General features: G+C 38.1%; 2 protein-coding genes across 2 annotated transcripts in view; one reads left to right on the top strand and one right to left on the bottom strand.

Annotated features, from left to right (window-relative positions):
* Nucleotides 1-2,390, top strand: part of LOC122992778 (general transcription factor IIF subunit 2-like) — a 55,734-nt gene extending 53,344 nt beyond the window's left edge. The window contains exon 8 of the mRNA XM_044366689.1: nucleotides 599-2,390. Within this exon, the coding sequence (XP_044222624.1) occupies nucleotides 599-733 (135 nt within the window). The 3' untranslated portion in view covers nucleotides 734-2,390. The remainder of the gene's footprint in view (nucleotides 1-598) is intronic.
* Nucleotides 2,391-6,033: 3,643 nt separating this feature from the next.
* tpt1 (tumor protein, translationally-controlled 1) lies at nucleotides 6,034-12,077 on the bottom strand. Its single transcript, XM_044365203.1, has 6 exons — nucleotides 11,949-12,077; nucleotides 11,160-11,233; nucleotides 9,716-9,900; nucleotides 8,756-8,861; nucleotides 7,859-7,975; nucleotides 6,034-6,519 (listed from the first exon to the last, which is right to left on the bottom strand). The coding sequence occupies exons 1-6, from the start codon at nucleotides 11,974-11,976 to the stop codon at nucleotides 6,517-6,519; spliced, it is 513 nt and encodes a 170-aa protein (XP_044221138.1). The 5' UTR covers nucleotides 11,977-12,077; the 3' UTR covers nucleotides 6,034-6,516.
* Nucleotides 12,078-13,218: the final 1,141 nt, after the last annotated feature.

Below are 13,218 nucleotides of genomic sequence, written 5' to 3'. Positions count from 1 at the left end.
TCAAACACTTTATCTACAGTTAGCTAGTTTAGTCCAGTGGTTCCCAACCTAGGGGTCGGGCCCTCCAAAGGGTCACTAGATAAATCTGAGGGGTCGTGAGATGATTAATGGGAGAGGAAAGAAGAAAAAACAAAGTTCTGATACACAAATCTGTTTTCAGTTTTAGGACTTTTTCTCTAATCTTTGATTTTTGGTGAAATATTGGATAATTTGAACATTTATTGAAATTGAAGCATGTGAGCAGTTTAGAGGGAAAAAATCACTCATCTTTAACAATGTGTTGTATTTTAAAAGCTTGTTATATCATCCATTGTGTCAAATCTTCATCTGAAAAGTAACTAAAGCTGTCAAATAAACATAATGGAGTAGAAAGTACAATATTTCCCTCTGAAATGTTGTAGAGTGGAAGTATAAATTAGCATCAAATGGAAATACTTGAGTAAAGTACCTCAACATTGTACTTAAGTACATTTTTACACTGGTTTGCTGGTACTCTGAATACTTCCTCCAGTGTTGCATATTTCAGATACGACAGATATACAGTAAGCTGTTGGTCACCATCCGTAAATCTGAACCTGTTCTCCTCTGTCTGGTCCAGACCTACCTGAAGGAAATAATGAAGGAAATTGGCACGTACAACAGCAAAGGAGCTCACAAAAGCACCTGGGAATTGAGACCAGAGTACCGACACTACCAGTCTGCTGAGGAAGAGGAGGAGATGCAGACTGCCTAGTTCCAGCGAGTTCCTCCAACCCTCTGCACTGGAGGAACAGAGCAGAGATAAAATGTTCACTTGAGCTTTCAGGTGGTAAATAAGGAATTCAGCTTTTTTTTCTGTGACTTCCTGAATATAGGCTTGATGTCAAAAAGGAGAAATGCCCGATATGGTTTACACACATGCATGCAGTATGTGATGTGTTTGAGTTCCTGCTGTTTTTGGTTGACATTATTATTGGGTGGTAACGCAGTGTAAAGTGCAGACTAATTAAAAAACATCTGTTTGTTTTGTCAAGCAGGGGACAGTTAATGTTACTTTGACATAAATTAACAGACATGTTGTTCACAGTGATGGATGAAAATATGAACAACCAGTGGAAACACAGGCATGTGGAGGAAAAAAAAACTTAAAAATCTAAAATGCTGTGTGATTTGTTGAGATATTATCAGTGATTTGTTGTGAATTGATACTCTCCTTAAGTTATGATAACAAGAAGACATGTAAGATCAACACCAAGCAGCAGTTGAGAGCTGAAAGGTGAATCTATTTTCCAGTATGAAGCTTATATCTGTATGATGGTAGAGTTCGACTTATGTTGGTGAATTACTGACAATTTTTTTTTTGTGTGTGTGCATGATTTAATTTTTACTGGAAACAGGAATATGAATAAGTCTAATTACTACACATTCATGATTCATTTCCGCTGAGGGTTCAAAAGATAAAGTGCAATAAATCAAATGGTAACGCTTCATTTTAATTTCCTGAGTCATTGTCAGGTATTTAACGGTGAATTTTGTCATTTTACAGAGAGGAGTTGTAATTTGGTACAAATTATTATTATTATTATAAGAAAAAAACAGAAAAGCTGTTAAATTGATTTAGTCAGTAAGTACCAATTCATTAGATTTGGGTTCATACGTAATAGTTCTTGGCGACACTTAAATTAACATAGTTTTCAGTGTGTAGTTTTGTGTGTCAAACGATATTTCAGCATATTAGGTTGTTTCAATAATTTCCTAAAAGTAGCTGCTGTGTAAATGTTCATTCTTAGGACATTTCTTTGACAGAGTTATGTAGTGATATACAGGAAATGTGCTCATTATAGTTTTTTTTTTATTTTTAGTAACAACCTAATATGCAAACTAAGTATTTTCTGTCAGTGAAAGAATTAAGAGTCTAATTTTTGCAAATTAACAACTTGACCCAAATATAATAAATCAGCACTAAACAAACTTCACACTTTTTTTTTTCTTATAATTTGCACCAAATTGTTTCATTCTCTCTGTAAAATACCCTAAAAATTAACTGTTAGATATCTACAATTTACTCAACAAAAATTACAGGACATTTATATAGTATTTAAGGTGTATATAAAGTAAAACGTTACCAATTAAACATACTGTACCTAACAGAGCTGCTTATCATCTTCCAGAGCGTCCAACAGGAGGTCATTGGTTTGTTTCCCGGTATGTTTTAAACCAAACTTTTCTACCAACCTGTTTATGTTTATACACAAAAGGCACAAAGCTCTCCTGCTACACTGATAATGAACTCAAGAGCAAGAAAAACCTTCAATATTTGGATTTCTGTTCTGCTTGATGAGAAACACCAATTTTATCAATTGTGTGCTTGTACTACTTCTCATTCTCTGAATAAATCTTGCTAACCTGAATATTGATTTCCATATTAGAGTCAGAGGTTTATTTTAAGGCTGCAACAAACAATTATTTTCTTTACTGATTAATCCACAGTAAGAGTCTATGAAACATCAAAAAGAAGTGAAAAGCCTGCATCACAACTTCCCTGCAGCCCACAGTGATGTCCTTAAATTGCTAGTTTTATCCAACCAACAGTCAAAAACCAAATAAAATATACTTTACTATCGTACATGATAAATAACTGCAACCATATTTGGTATTTCTGCTCAAAAAAATAAAACAATTAATTGATTATTAAAATAACACCTTTTCTTTTGATCGACTAATCGTCAAATCGACTAAACACTGCAGCTCTAGTTTGTTTTTTGATTTCAGTCACATAGTTTTTTCACACCGGACTCAGTTGCACCATTGTAGCAACTGATGATTATATTAGTCACACCTGCGTTTGACAAGTCAAACATGTCCGCTGTGAAAAAGCTCCGCCTGTTTCATTTTTTAATTTTTATTTTTTACATCTGCTGCCTGCCTCAGATCTAAAAAAAATCTAAAATAAATGCCAGTAATTTAAAGTATCTGGCTGGTTATTTAGTGGGAGAACAGCAGCTAGAAGACAGATGATTTGTTTGTTCAGCTGTTACGCAACAAGTATTAATACGTTCTGTGCAACAATGTTCATGTTTTTGTGTGTGTTCAACAAATAAAGACATCCTCCCCCAAATGAAGCAAGCCACTAAATTTCAACAGCAGGAATGAATTTGTACCTTTCTGGTGCTGTAACCATGGCAACTGTGGACAGCCTTGAACTATATTTTCAATAGATCTCACAGGACAGAAACCTGCTGCTGCCTCTGTTGTGTTTTTCTAATTTTAACGTATGTTGAGTGTCTGACCGCACCCTCTGTTAAAGGGCAGAAATTCAACATTTATTTGATTTAACCTCACAATTGACCTTTAAATGAAAGAGAGCTACTGCTGGGTATGATTATCACTGGGGCTGCAGTCAAGACCGCTTCACAATATTTCAGGTCTTGCAGGTTTTGCTCGGTGTAATAATTCCTCCTGTTCATACTGACCGTTAGAAGATCGCCTCCAAATGAGCTCACAATATAGTGATGGGGGACAAAATCTGCAGTCCTCGTCTTTCAACGTCTACTGCCACTGCTACTGAACAGGAAAACACAATTTTGTCCCCCATCAATTAGACTATGAGTGCATTATGAAGGGATCTTAATCGCCAGTCTGATCAGAATGAATGATTACAGTGAGAAAAAAACATGTCAGTGTTTATTTGGGCACTTGACTGTTGTTTTGAGACACTTTCCATCCTTTAAGGCCAGTTGGCCCCATTTGGGACAGAGTAGGAGGGAAGAACTGTTCAAGGGGGGGAACAGACTTCACGTGTGTGTGATTTTGGCATTCAGCTAAGAATACTACAATACCCATGAGCCTCAGCGGCTGTTGCTATGGAGAAGAAGCTGTTGGTGCAAATCAGTGCGTAATGAATTCAAAACACTTGGTTGCTGAATTCACTCAAAAGTGACCCGGAAATTAAAAGCATCTGATCTAATTTTAAGATCGGTGACTGGCTGTTTCTTGCTGAAATGCACCTTGGGAGTCGTAGTTAACTTCTACCCTGACGTTTTTATGTACAGTCTTGTAGCTTCAACTTTTTTACAGGATGACAGTAAATGTATAAAATGCGCTGCTGAAGGAACTCTGCTCCATGTTGTGTGAGACTGTAATAAAATTAAAAGATCTTTGTCATAACAAAATAAAATGATCCACACCGATAAGAGTCAACTGTCACCATAATCATGTATATTGGAGATCTGCATTACTTCAGCTGAGTATCTTCAAAGAACAAAAAGATCTTTACCTTGTTACAAACAAGTCAATCATCAATAACCGGATTGTTTTAAATACGCCAACTCAGAAATAATGGATCAGTGAAGCAACAGACATGATCGAGTTAAAAAAGGTTTAAGACTAATAACACTGAACGAGGGTTTCTGCAGACTTAAATTTAAGACCTTTAAGACATTTTAATACCACATAGGCCTAGAATTATTTACTACATTTTTGTCATTACTTCCTGGCAGTATATAACAATAATTCCCAATAATATAACTAATGACTAATGTAACTAATTTTGCTAAAAGGGCATTAAAAACATTTTATAACATTACTGCCTATGGCAGGCTAGACAATTATTTAAGACATTTGTGAACAAAATTTAGGACTTTTAAATGCCTTCTAAGGCCTTTTTTGAGGAAACCCAAATACATGCGAAAGACTTTAAGACCTGCCAACCTGTATGCATTTTGACAAAGTACGCTGGTACGAGTTGTTACTTTAAGATTTCAAAACAGGCCAGTTGTCTTACATCTAAGCAATAGATAAAAAAAAAAATTAGCCAAACCAATCGAGACATTAAGCTGGTGTGATTGTTTCTTCTCCTACCAATTAAAAAATGACGGTTTACGTTGTATGATAGCTTTTAATGAGTCATTTGAAGTGAGGAGAGGAAGAAAGGAAAAGTCACCATGAGATCCTGAAGGAGAGAACTGAGAGCGAGCAGTGTGTTTGTGTTTGTGTGTTGGCACTGTGTCATCTACAACTTTGCTTACTTGAGGAAAATGTCAAGGAAAGGAAACACCCCCAACTGCAAATTAAGTACAATATGTAAGGAGGGATATGATTGCTTTTAGTTTCAACAGCCATGTTCATGTTCAGCCTGTATTGTTAGGTCATCATACCATTAAGTAACAGCCTTCTTATAATAAGAACAGTTGTATCAACCAGCTCTAAAACATTTATTTCACCATAGCCACAAAGCAACAAAAAGTTTGATTATTGTGGAGGTGTAAACAATATACACTATAAATGCAGCAGTAGTAGCTTAGTGTGTAGCTCAGTGAAATTGTGTTCCTTGGTGAGTTATGTTTAGACAGGTGAAAGACAGACAGACAATCAGTGTTGGCATCTGCAGATATTTCTGTAAACAATGTTATTGGTATCAATAATTTTCATATCAGTGCATCTTTAACTTTTTTGTATGACTGCTGCATTTATGCAAATAATGTACAATTCATTGCATGAACAGCATCTGGGTTGCCGAAGTGGTACTCAAAAAAAAAAAAAAAAAGACATATCCAGGGTTGGCAGGTCTGCTGCAGATACCCTGAAACACCGACGCCAGTGGAAAAGTACTTAATCGTTACCATTTTTCCCCAAAGTTAATTGTCTTTTTCTGTCAGCGCTGCTCTAGAGTGTCGACCCTGCATGTTAGCTGTGCTGTAAGATGTTAGGTACAGTGAGAATTTAAGGATGGTAATAATGTTTATGACCAACATTGTTAGAGAGGTGGGTAAAGGTTAGAGATGGTAGTTTGCAAATTGTCAGAATTCTGTATCTTCTTTGTATTTTCGTGAGTCAGACTTTTTCTCTGTATGGTTGTTTTAGTCAGCGCACCTGAGTGTGATTACTGTGTTCAGACCTGCACCGAGGAGGAAAACCAACCAGAGCTCAATTTAACCAGATTAAAAAGCACAAGTGTGAAAACGACTCTCCGCTAATTTGAAATTCAACCCAAAAGCTGCCTGTTTGAACATGTACACACGAGGTTTTCCCCACAAAAATACAGCAAAAACAAAGTGGTGGTGCTAGATTTTATTTTCAAAATTAAACCAGAAGTCTTTTCAAGGATGATGGAATTTTATTTAATGCAACCAAAAACCCAAACAAAGAGGTCTGAGGTGGTCGACCTGTCTATGGATCATTGCTAAAACACTGTGACGACAGGCAGAAAAGAAAAGAAAAAACCTTTCTGGGAGAGTCTGACCTCCACTCTCACTGTCCTGCCTTTTATTTTCAATTACAAAAAACTGGGCTAATCCTGGGACAAAAATCAAACACTGCAAAAGCCAAAAGAAAAAAGTTAAAAACTGTATTCAGTGACTGATCATGTTTGATTCATCCAGCCTTGGGTGTGGTGTTGAGGGCCATGATGTGAATATAGAAGAATGTTTCCGTTCAGGCATGATGCAAAATAGTGCTCCTGCTGTCTGCTCTTTGGGGGGGGAGGAGGGGGATTCAGGAAGCAGTGGCCAGTTGAAAAGCAGATGTAGTTCCAGGTAGTTACTGGAAGAAAAAAAAAGAAAGAGGGATACACATTAATACTTTATCTACTAGTACTTCTAGTTAAAGAGGCAATCCCTCAATTTTACAACATGTTAAATTGAGCCAAAACTAACATAACCTATGAGTTGTTATTTAGGTGATCTCAGGTACTCAGCTATGAAATAAGAGGAAGTTTGACATCTCACAGTATATTTTTGGTGCAATATCAATTCAGACAAGCCCTCAGATCGTGAACACTGGGGAGCTCTGAAAATTGTTTAAGTCAAATCATTTGGTCTAAATACATTTTCCTCCTGATAACTAATTGCATGGCAACAAATAAAGTGTGTAAATAGTGTAAACGTTGTAGAACACAATGTAAACTATAAACACCAGTTACATACAGGAATAATGCAGATTAATTTTCTATTTATTGAGTAATCGTTGCGGCGTATGGTGTCGCACTGGTTTTGTGATCAGTTTTAATAGTAAGACCACTTATATTCTTACTGTTTCATCACAACCTCAGATTTCATTCATCCATACGAGTGTAATACCAGTAGCTGCCCAGCAGATGTTGCCATTTTGACCGAAACATTTTCAATTATTTACCACAATCACTGTCCCACGTGGCTGCTCCTGGGATGCTTCAGTATTTTGACCTCATTGTTACGTTTTCTGTCTTTATTTCCCCTGTTTGCTACTTTTGCTTACTTTTTTCAGGATCTTTTTTTTTTTTGGAAACAAGCCTGTATTCTTTATTTTTCCACCATTTGTAACCGAGGACTAAAGAGTCACAGCTTAATCTGAAACTAATTGCTACTAGTGACTCATATGTGAATGTTCTGTGTTGCACTTTGAAACTAGAGACGTTATTTTTATCTGTTAACGACACACGATAAACGCTTCATTTATGGTTGACTGAAAGCGCTGGTGTTGCCTTTGAAACGTCGATAGCAAAAAAAAACAGCATCAACGCACCGCTCCTGTTGGTTTGCTGTCTATTTGGGTTCCTTTAGAATAAATCTGTTACGCTCAAATAGATTAAACAATGTTAGAATTCACACATTAAAACTTCAGGCGGCCAAATCATTTTTTCTGGAGGACCAGATTTGCCTCCCGCTGCTTTATGTAAATGAGCCTCTGAGCGCACAAGCAGATTGATGTAGAACAGAAAAGATTTATGGTTTCTCATTGCATCGAGTTGTTAAAGTGCATGTTTGATAAATACAGACGGCACACATTCACGACTTGTTTGATGTATGCTTTGATAAATTAATGATAAACGGCATAATGACTCAAGAAAAAGAAACTCTTGTGATGTTTTCTTTTTCTTTCGGAGACTCTGCAGAGTACTTACACATTTCTCCACCAGCAGACCGTCTTTGAAGAAAAGCATGTATGGTGTGATGCCGTCTTCACGGTAGTCCAGCAGACCTACCATGCCGTCTGGGTCCATGGACTCGCCTGTGAAAAACTGCAGGGAGAAATGACAGCGGGTCAAAGGACAATAGAGAAAAAGAGTAGTATCAGAGATACTAGTCGCATAAAACAACCATGAGAAACCAACAGGGTGCAGTTTGGAAGATGACGGGCAGTGATTGGCTGGTTTACAGTGTGTGTCCTTTCTCATTACTTAATAATTAGTGGGTCTCTATTAACAGAAACATCATCGGGCCTCATGCTGTGTTATTTACTCGTACAACAGGTCTGGACAACATGTGAGTTTAGGTCGTACCTTGGGAAAAAATTGAAGTACAAGAAATTTAGCCATTTCAGTGTGAATCTGTTGGTACGAGTGGTTCTTGCTTGAGGTCCGTTGTGTTTTATGAGCAAGCTTCATGTTATGTAAACGGCAGCCAGAGGACTGGACTGTGTCAAAAAGAATTGAAATAAAATGTTTATCCACACAGGTAGGGAGGTTGAACCAGTTGTTTTAAATAAATACTAGGAGAACTTGTAATTCTAATATGTGCCATTTTATCTTTTATCCATTTTATCTGCTCTACTTGTGTATTTCCTTTTCTTTATTCTGATTTTGTTTTATTTCTTTGACTGTGAAGCACTTTGTAACTGGTGTTTGTGAAAAGGTACTATATAAATAAACTTTGCTTGCTTTCTCGCTAATTGATGCAAATTATCACACGCATTAGCACGTTACCCATGAACAACCGATTAAACGTCTCCTATCCATATCTCAGGACTGACATCCGACCTCGGCTATTTTAAGCTGTGATGTGTGGCTTCATATAGCTACCTGGTAGTTGCTGATGTTTCCAAGGATCCTCTTAACTTCACTTTGGGCATCTGCCATAAAGCGCTCCACTCTTTCTGGGTTGGTTTCCTGCAGCTTGGCCTTGATGCTGGACATTAAGGGGAAGGAAAAAAAAAAAAAAAAGTAGGTAAGTTGATGTAACGAGTGACAAATCTGTACGGTGACAGTTGGAGATGTACCAATACAACTTTGCATTGGCAGCTGTCCCGAGTTGCAGCATCACATTATGCTGTGTTGGCATTTGATGCAACTGAGTCATCCAAATCGTAAAAGCTCAGTGCTGATATCCAGTCCTAAATATCATCATCATCATCATCATCATCATCATGTTGTTCTGACCAGTTGAGATTGAATAGTTTTCATGCATCTACCTCGGTTTACATTTTTAACCACATCTGGTCTGAGGGCAGACATGATGATGTGCAGCATCAGCAGCCCGGTACATGCGACACATTGTGTTTTAGGATTATTGATGTTGTGCACAGATACACTGCGCTCGCTGTTCTGCATGTCTATTGCAGTGATTGACTGATTAACTCACCCTGCATAAACTTGTATTGTACTCCTGCGTTATGGGCGACATCTCTAATGCTAAACTATTCCTTGAAAACTGTTCACAGGAAATCTATTACGCTTTTTAATAACTCCCTGAAACTGTATTCAGACTCAGGATTCTGAGGACGGCAACCGGAAATCTATCTAAACATTTAATACCTGGAAACGTCAGCGTGTGGCAGCGTTACAGGTATGAACTGATACATTTTCCCGACCAAGTGGTGATTAATGAATGCTGACCAAAACGTGTTACTTATGTCACTAAAAGAGCCATCAGCTGTTGGCTGCTGGGCCACAATATTTGACCATGACCTTGTTCTGCGTTTAAACGGCGGAGACGCGAGAAGAAACCCGTCGTCTCCGCTTCGACCCAGCGCTGATACTCACGTCTTCATGTAGTTCTTGATGTATACCATGTACTGCTTCTTGTCGTAGGCCGTCTCCTGCAGTTTGTGGTTGAGGACGATGTCTACGCCTGAGACGGAGGACGACTCGTTGGCCTCGCACACTTCCTCAGCGGAGGCGTTGGCACCTATTAAAGCGTCATCGAAGCCTTCTGTCCTGGTGACGGTCTAGACGCAGAAAAAAAAAAAAAGGAGGGTTGAAAACAAATTTCATAGGTCACGGTGAGAAGAGGATAGATGATAATGAGGGTGATTTGTGAGTGAGGATGGATGTACACCGGAAGGTCAATTCATTATAGCTACATTTGGCTTAACAGTATGAGGACTACCTCCACTGCATCTGTCAAAATCAAGTTTGGCTTTCGCAAAAATATCCTGGTAGTTTAACTAAATTCAAGAGTAACGTTGACATTTAACAAAACACACCCTCAATCACAATTTCACAACATATTTAAGTGGTTAAAGTACAATAATTCAACCTCTCCCTTTAAAATTTTTTTTAAAAAAAGTCTTGACAGTTCATGGTGAAGTCATGTAAAGTCAATGCCATTCATGTCACTCCAGGTGTGGCCAGTCATAAAAGGAATGCTGATCACATGACTCACAGATGTCATCTCAGGTGAAGTAAGTTTAACACACATCTTTTGAAAGCTACACAGGCTGTGAGTGAATTATGTTCCCTGGACTCAGACGTGCAAATGATGGCCAGAGAACACAAATCTTCTGTACAACTAGTAGGCAGAATACTTTTAAGAACAAATGTACTAAACTCAGGTTGTTTAAAAATTAACTGGGTATCATGTGTTGCCGTACTTGTATTTATTTGTCTTAAGTCTGTACAGTGTGTTATTTGTAAATAAACATGTGTATCATCCTCTTCAAACGACTGGTTTTCAAAGTTGTTGATGCATCTCAGCTTTGCTTGGTGTTTAGGATGTGTATCAATGACACTTATATACACACAAACATATATGTAATGTACTGAAAGGAGTGTTAAGGGATTTAATTCTGGCACATTAAATTGGCATTTAACATTTTGTTTTGTTGTATGTGATCACATCTCCCGTGTATCTGCATGAGTGAAAGGACAAGGCATAACATCACATCCTTCAGAGTGAAAACATCACACTACTTGATGAGTTAACTTTCTTAAAAAAAAAACAGATTAAGATATTCCTACAAACACAGGGATCAAGTTCAAGTTTCTTAATCGTTTTATTTCAGATCATAATCATTTTATAGTTTTTACTGTAACAGCTGCTGTAAACAGCCTAACAGGCCTCAGTCAATATAGGCCCACTGTGGTTCTGGTTTACTTTCATGAATAATAACGTTTTAAAAACGTCGGCCTCTTAATTTTTTTCACAACCCCTGTGTGTATTTGAGTAGCATTTGTCCAACCATCTACCTATGTACCACTGACTCACCTTTCCTTCAACTTCGTAGAAGATGCCGTTTTCAGACACTTTGACTTTGTAGATGTCCGAGAACATCTCGTCCTCTGCGGAAGGAGACAATTTTATTTATGATCATCATTTTTTCTTAAAATCATAAACATCAATAAATCACAAAGCGATCCTCCAGGCTTCCCTCTGCTGTGCCCCATACACCACAAGAAACAAACATCCTGGGCAGCGTGCTAAGTCTGCTAAGAAGAAAAGAAACACCATCTGGCTCTAAACACGAGTTTAACACATTAAATCATAGCACAGAAGAGGCCGCTTCTCGCCACTTTATCTTGGTACCGATGCTAATGCTAACGAGGAGGGGAGAAAAAAAGAGCCAGTCAGACATTTCTCTGAATTAAACGGCAGCTAACGTTACATTACGCCGAAAGGCCACATGCACCGCGTTACTGTCTCATTACTAACGGCACATTTATATCCTGAACCGCCGTTAACATTATCACCACACCGTCTGCTTCTCTTTGTGGCTCTTCGCTACCGACTTTCCGCACTTTAAATCAACTTAGCGGTAGTTAAACCTCGGCTATTAGCTACAAGCTAACCGGCCTCAGCCTCACCGGTTAGCCAACAGGGTGGCTAACTCTCTACAGACCGGCTGCTTGTCGGTTTTTTTTGGTTAGCATCTGGCTTGCTAACACGAGTTAGCTTAGCCTGGCCAACTCTCTTACTACCACGTTTAACACAGCCAGAAAGACTTCTACACGCGCTACCCGATAAACACGAGAGAGTAATCAAGAGATGTATCCTTACGGCTGATTAGACACTTGTAGATGATCATTTTTGCTGCTTCGGTGTTAAATCCTCCAGAGACAGGGTGCAGGCTTGCCGCCCCAACAGCGCGGAAGAGGGAAAAGAACGATCAGGCCCCAGGACCGTCTATTTACATCCTACTGACGTCACCGACGCTCGGCCCTGCCTCTGAGCTCTGCTGCCACCTCGACGTTGTGGCCGTAATAGGTACTACATCTCTCTCTCTCACACCACATTAATGCTTCACAATTTTAGAAGTCTGTATTAAAACAAAACAATACTAAGGTGTCTAAATTAACATTGAAACAGAGTTTTCTTGCTGTAATCATTCCTCCTGTTCATACGATCTGCTGAAGGCTGCTCAGCTCTGTGGCCACTAAGTCTGGATTTGATCTCATGGTCATCTAAAATAATCTTGCTTTTGGTTTGACATGCTTGCTTTGTTGATTTCTGGTTGACATTGTGGGTGTATGTGGTGTGCTGTTGTGTGTGGCTTTGTATTTTGTGTAATGTGTCCTGTGTGTTTTTTTGCTTTGTACTGTTTGTTATTGTGCTGTTATATGTTTTAATTGTAAGGGACTGCTGATGAAAATTAGCTTTAAAGCTAACTCTGGTGCAGTGCATCAAATGTTAACATTTATGTTTAAAACTGTACATTGTCCCAATAAATACAATACAATACAGACCATTAGAAGATCTCTGCATAATACACTTACAATGTAATCGATCGGGGACAAAATCCACAGTTCTCCTTCTCTGCAAAAATGTATTTAAAAGTTTATCTGAAGCTAATATGAAGCTTCAGCTGTCCAATTAGTCAAATCAAGTGGATATCTTTCAACGTTACAATCTTTTTAGTGCCATAGTCCCTCTTTTTGTTACTATACTTTCACCACAGTTCAACAAGGAAACACTGTCCGAGGAAATGCAAAGAATAAATTTGATGCTAAAAAGACTGTAAATGTGGCAGATATTCACTTGATATGACTAAATCAGACTGCTGAAGCCTCATATAAGCTTCAGATCAACTTTTTTTTACTAGATATAGTAGAATGAGCCCTTTAAATCTACATGGTGCCCACCATGTTTATACAGTAGCCCAGAACAGACAAACCAAACACAGGCTCTAGAAAGGGCTTTTCATGTTTTTTGCAGCCACCATAGGTTCTCCTACACATGAGTTAAAATGAGTCAAAATTAAATATATTGTGATAAAAGTACTGTTAACCATTTATAAAAATATCTACCAGTTAACTCAGATTCCTAAAAA

Source organism: Thunnus albacares, chromosome 11, assembly GCF_914725855.1.
Source record: "Thunnus albacares chromosome 11, fThuAlb1.1, whole genome shotgun sequence".
Classification (NCBI taxonomy): domain Eukaryota; kingdom Metazoa; phylum Chordata; class Actinopteri; order Scombriformes; family Scombridae; genus Thunnus; species Thunnus albacares.
Note: the sequence above shows the minus strand (reverse complement) of the source record. Positions and strands in the feature narration are given on the sequence as shown.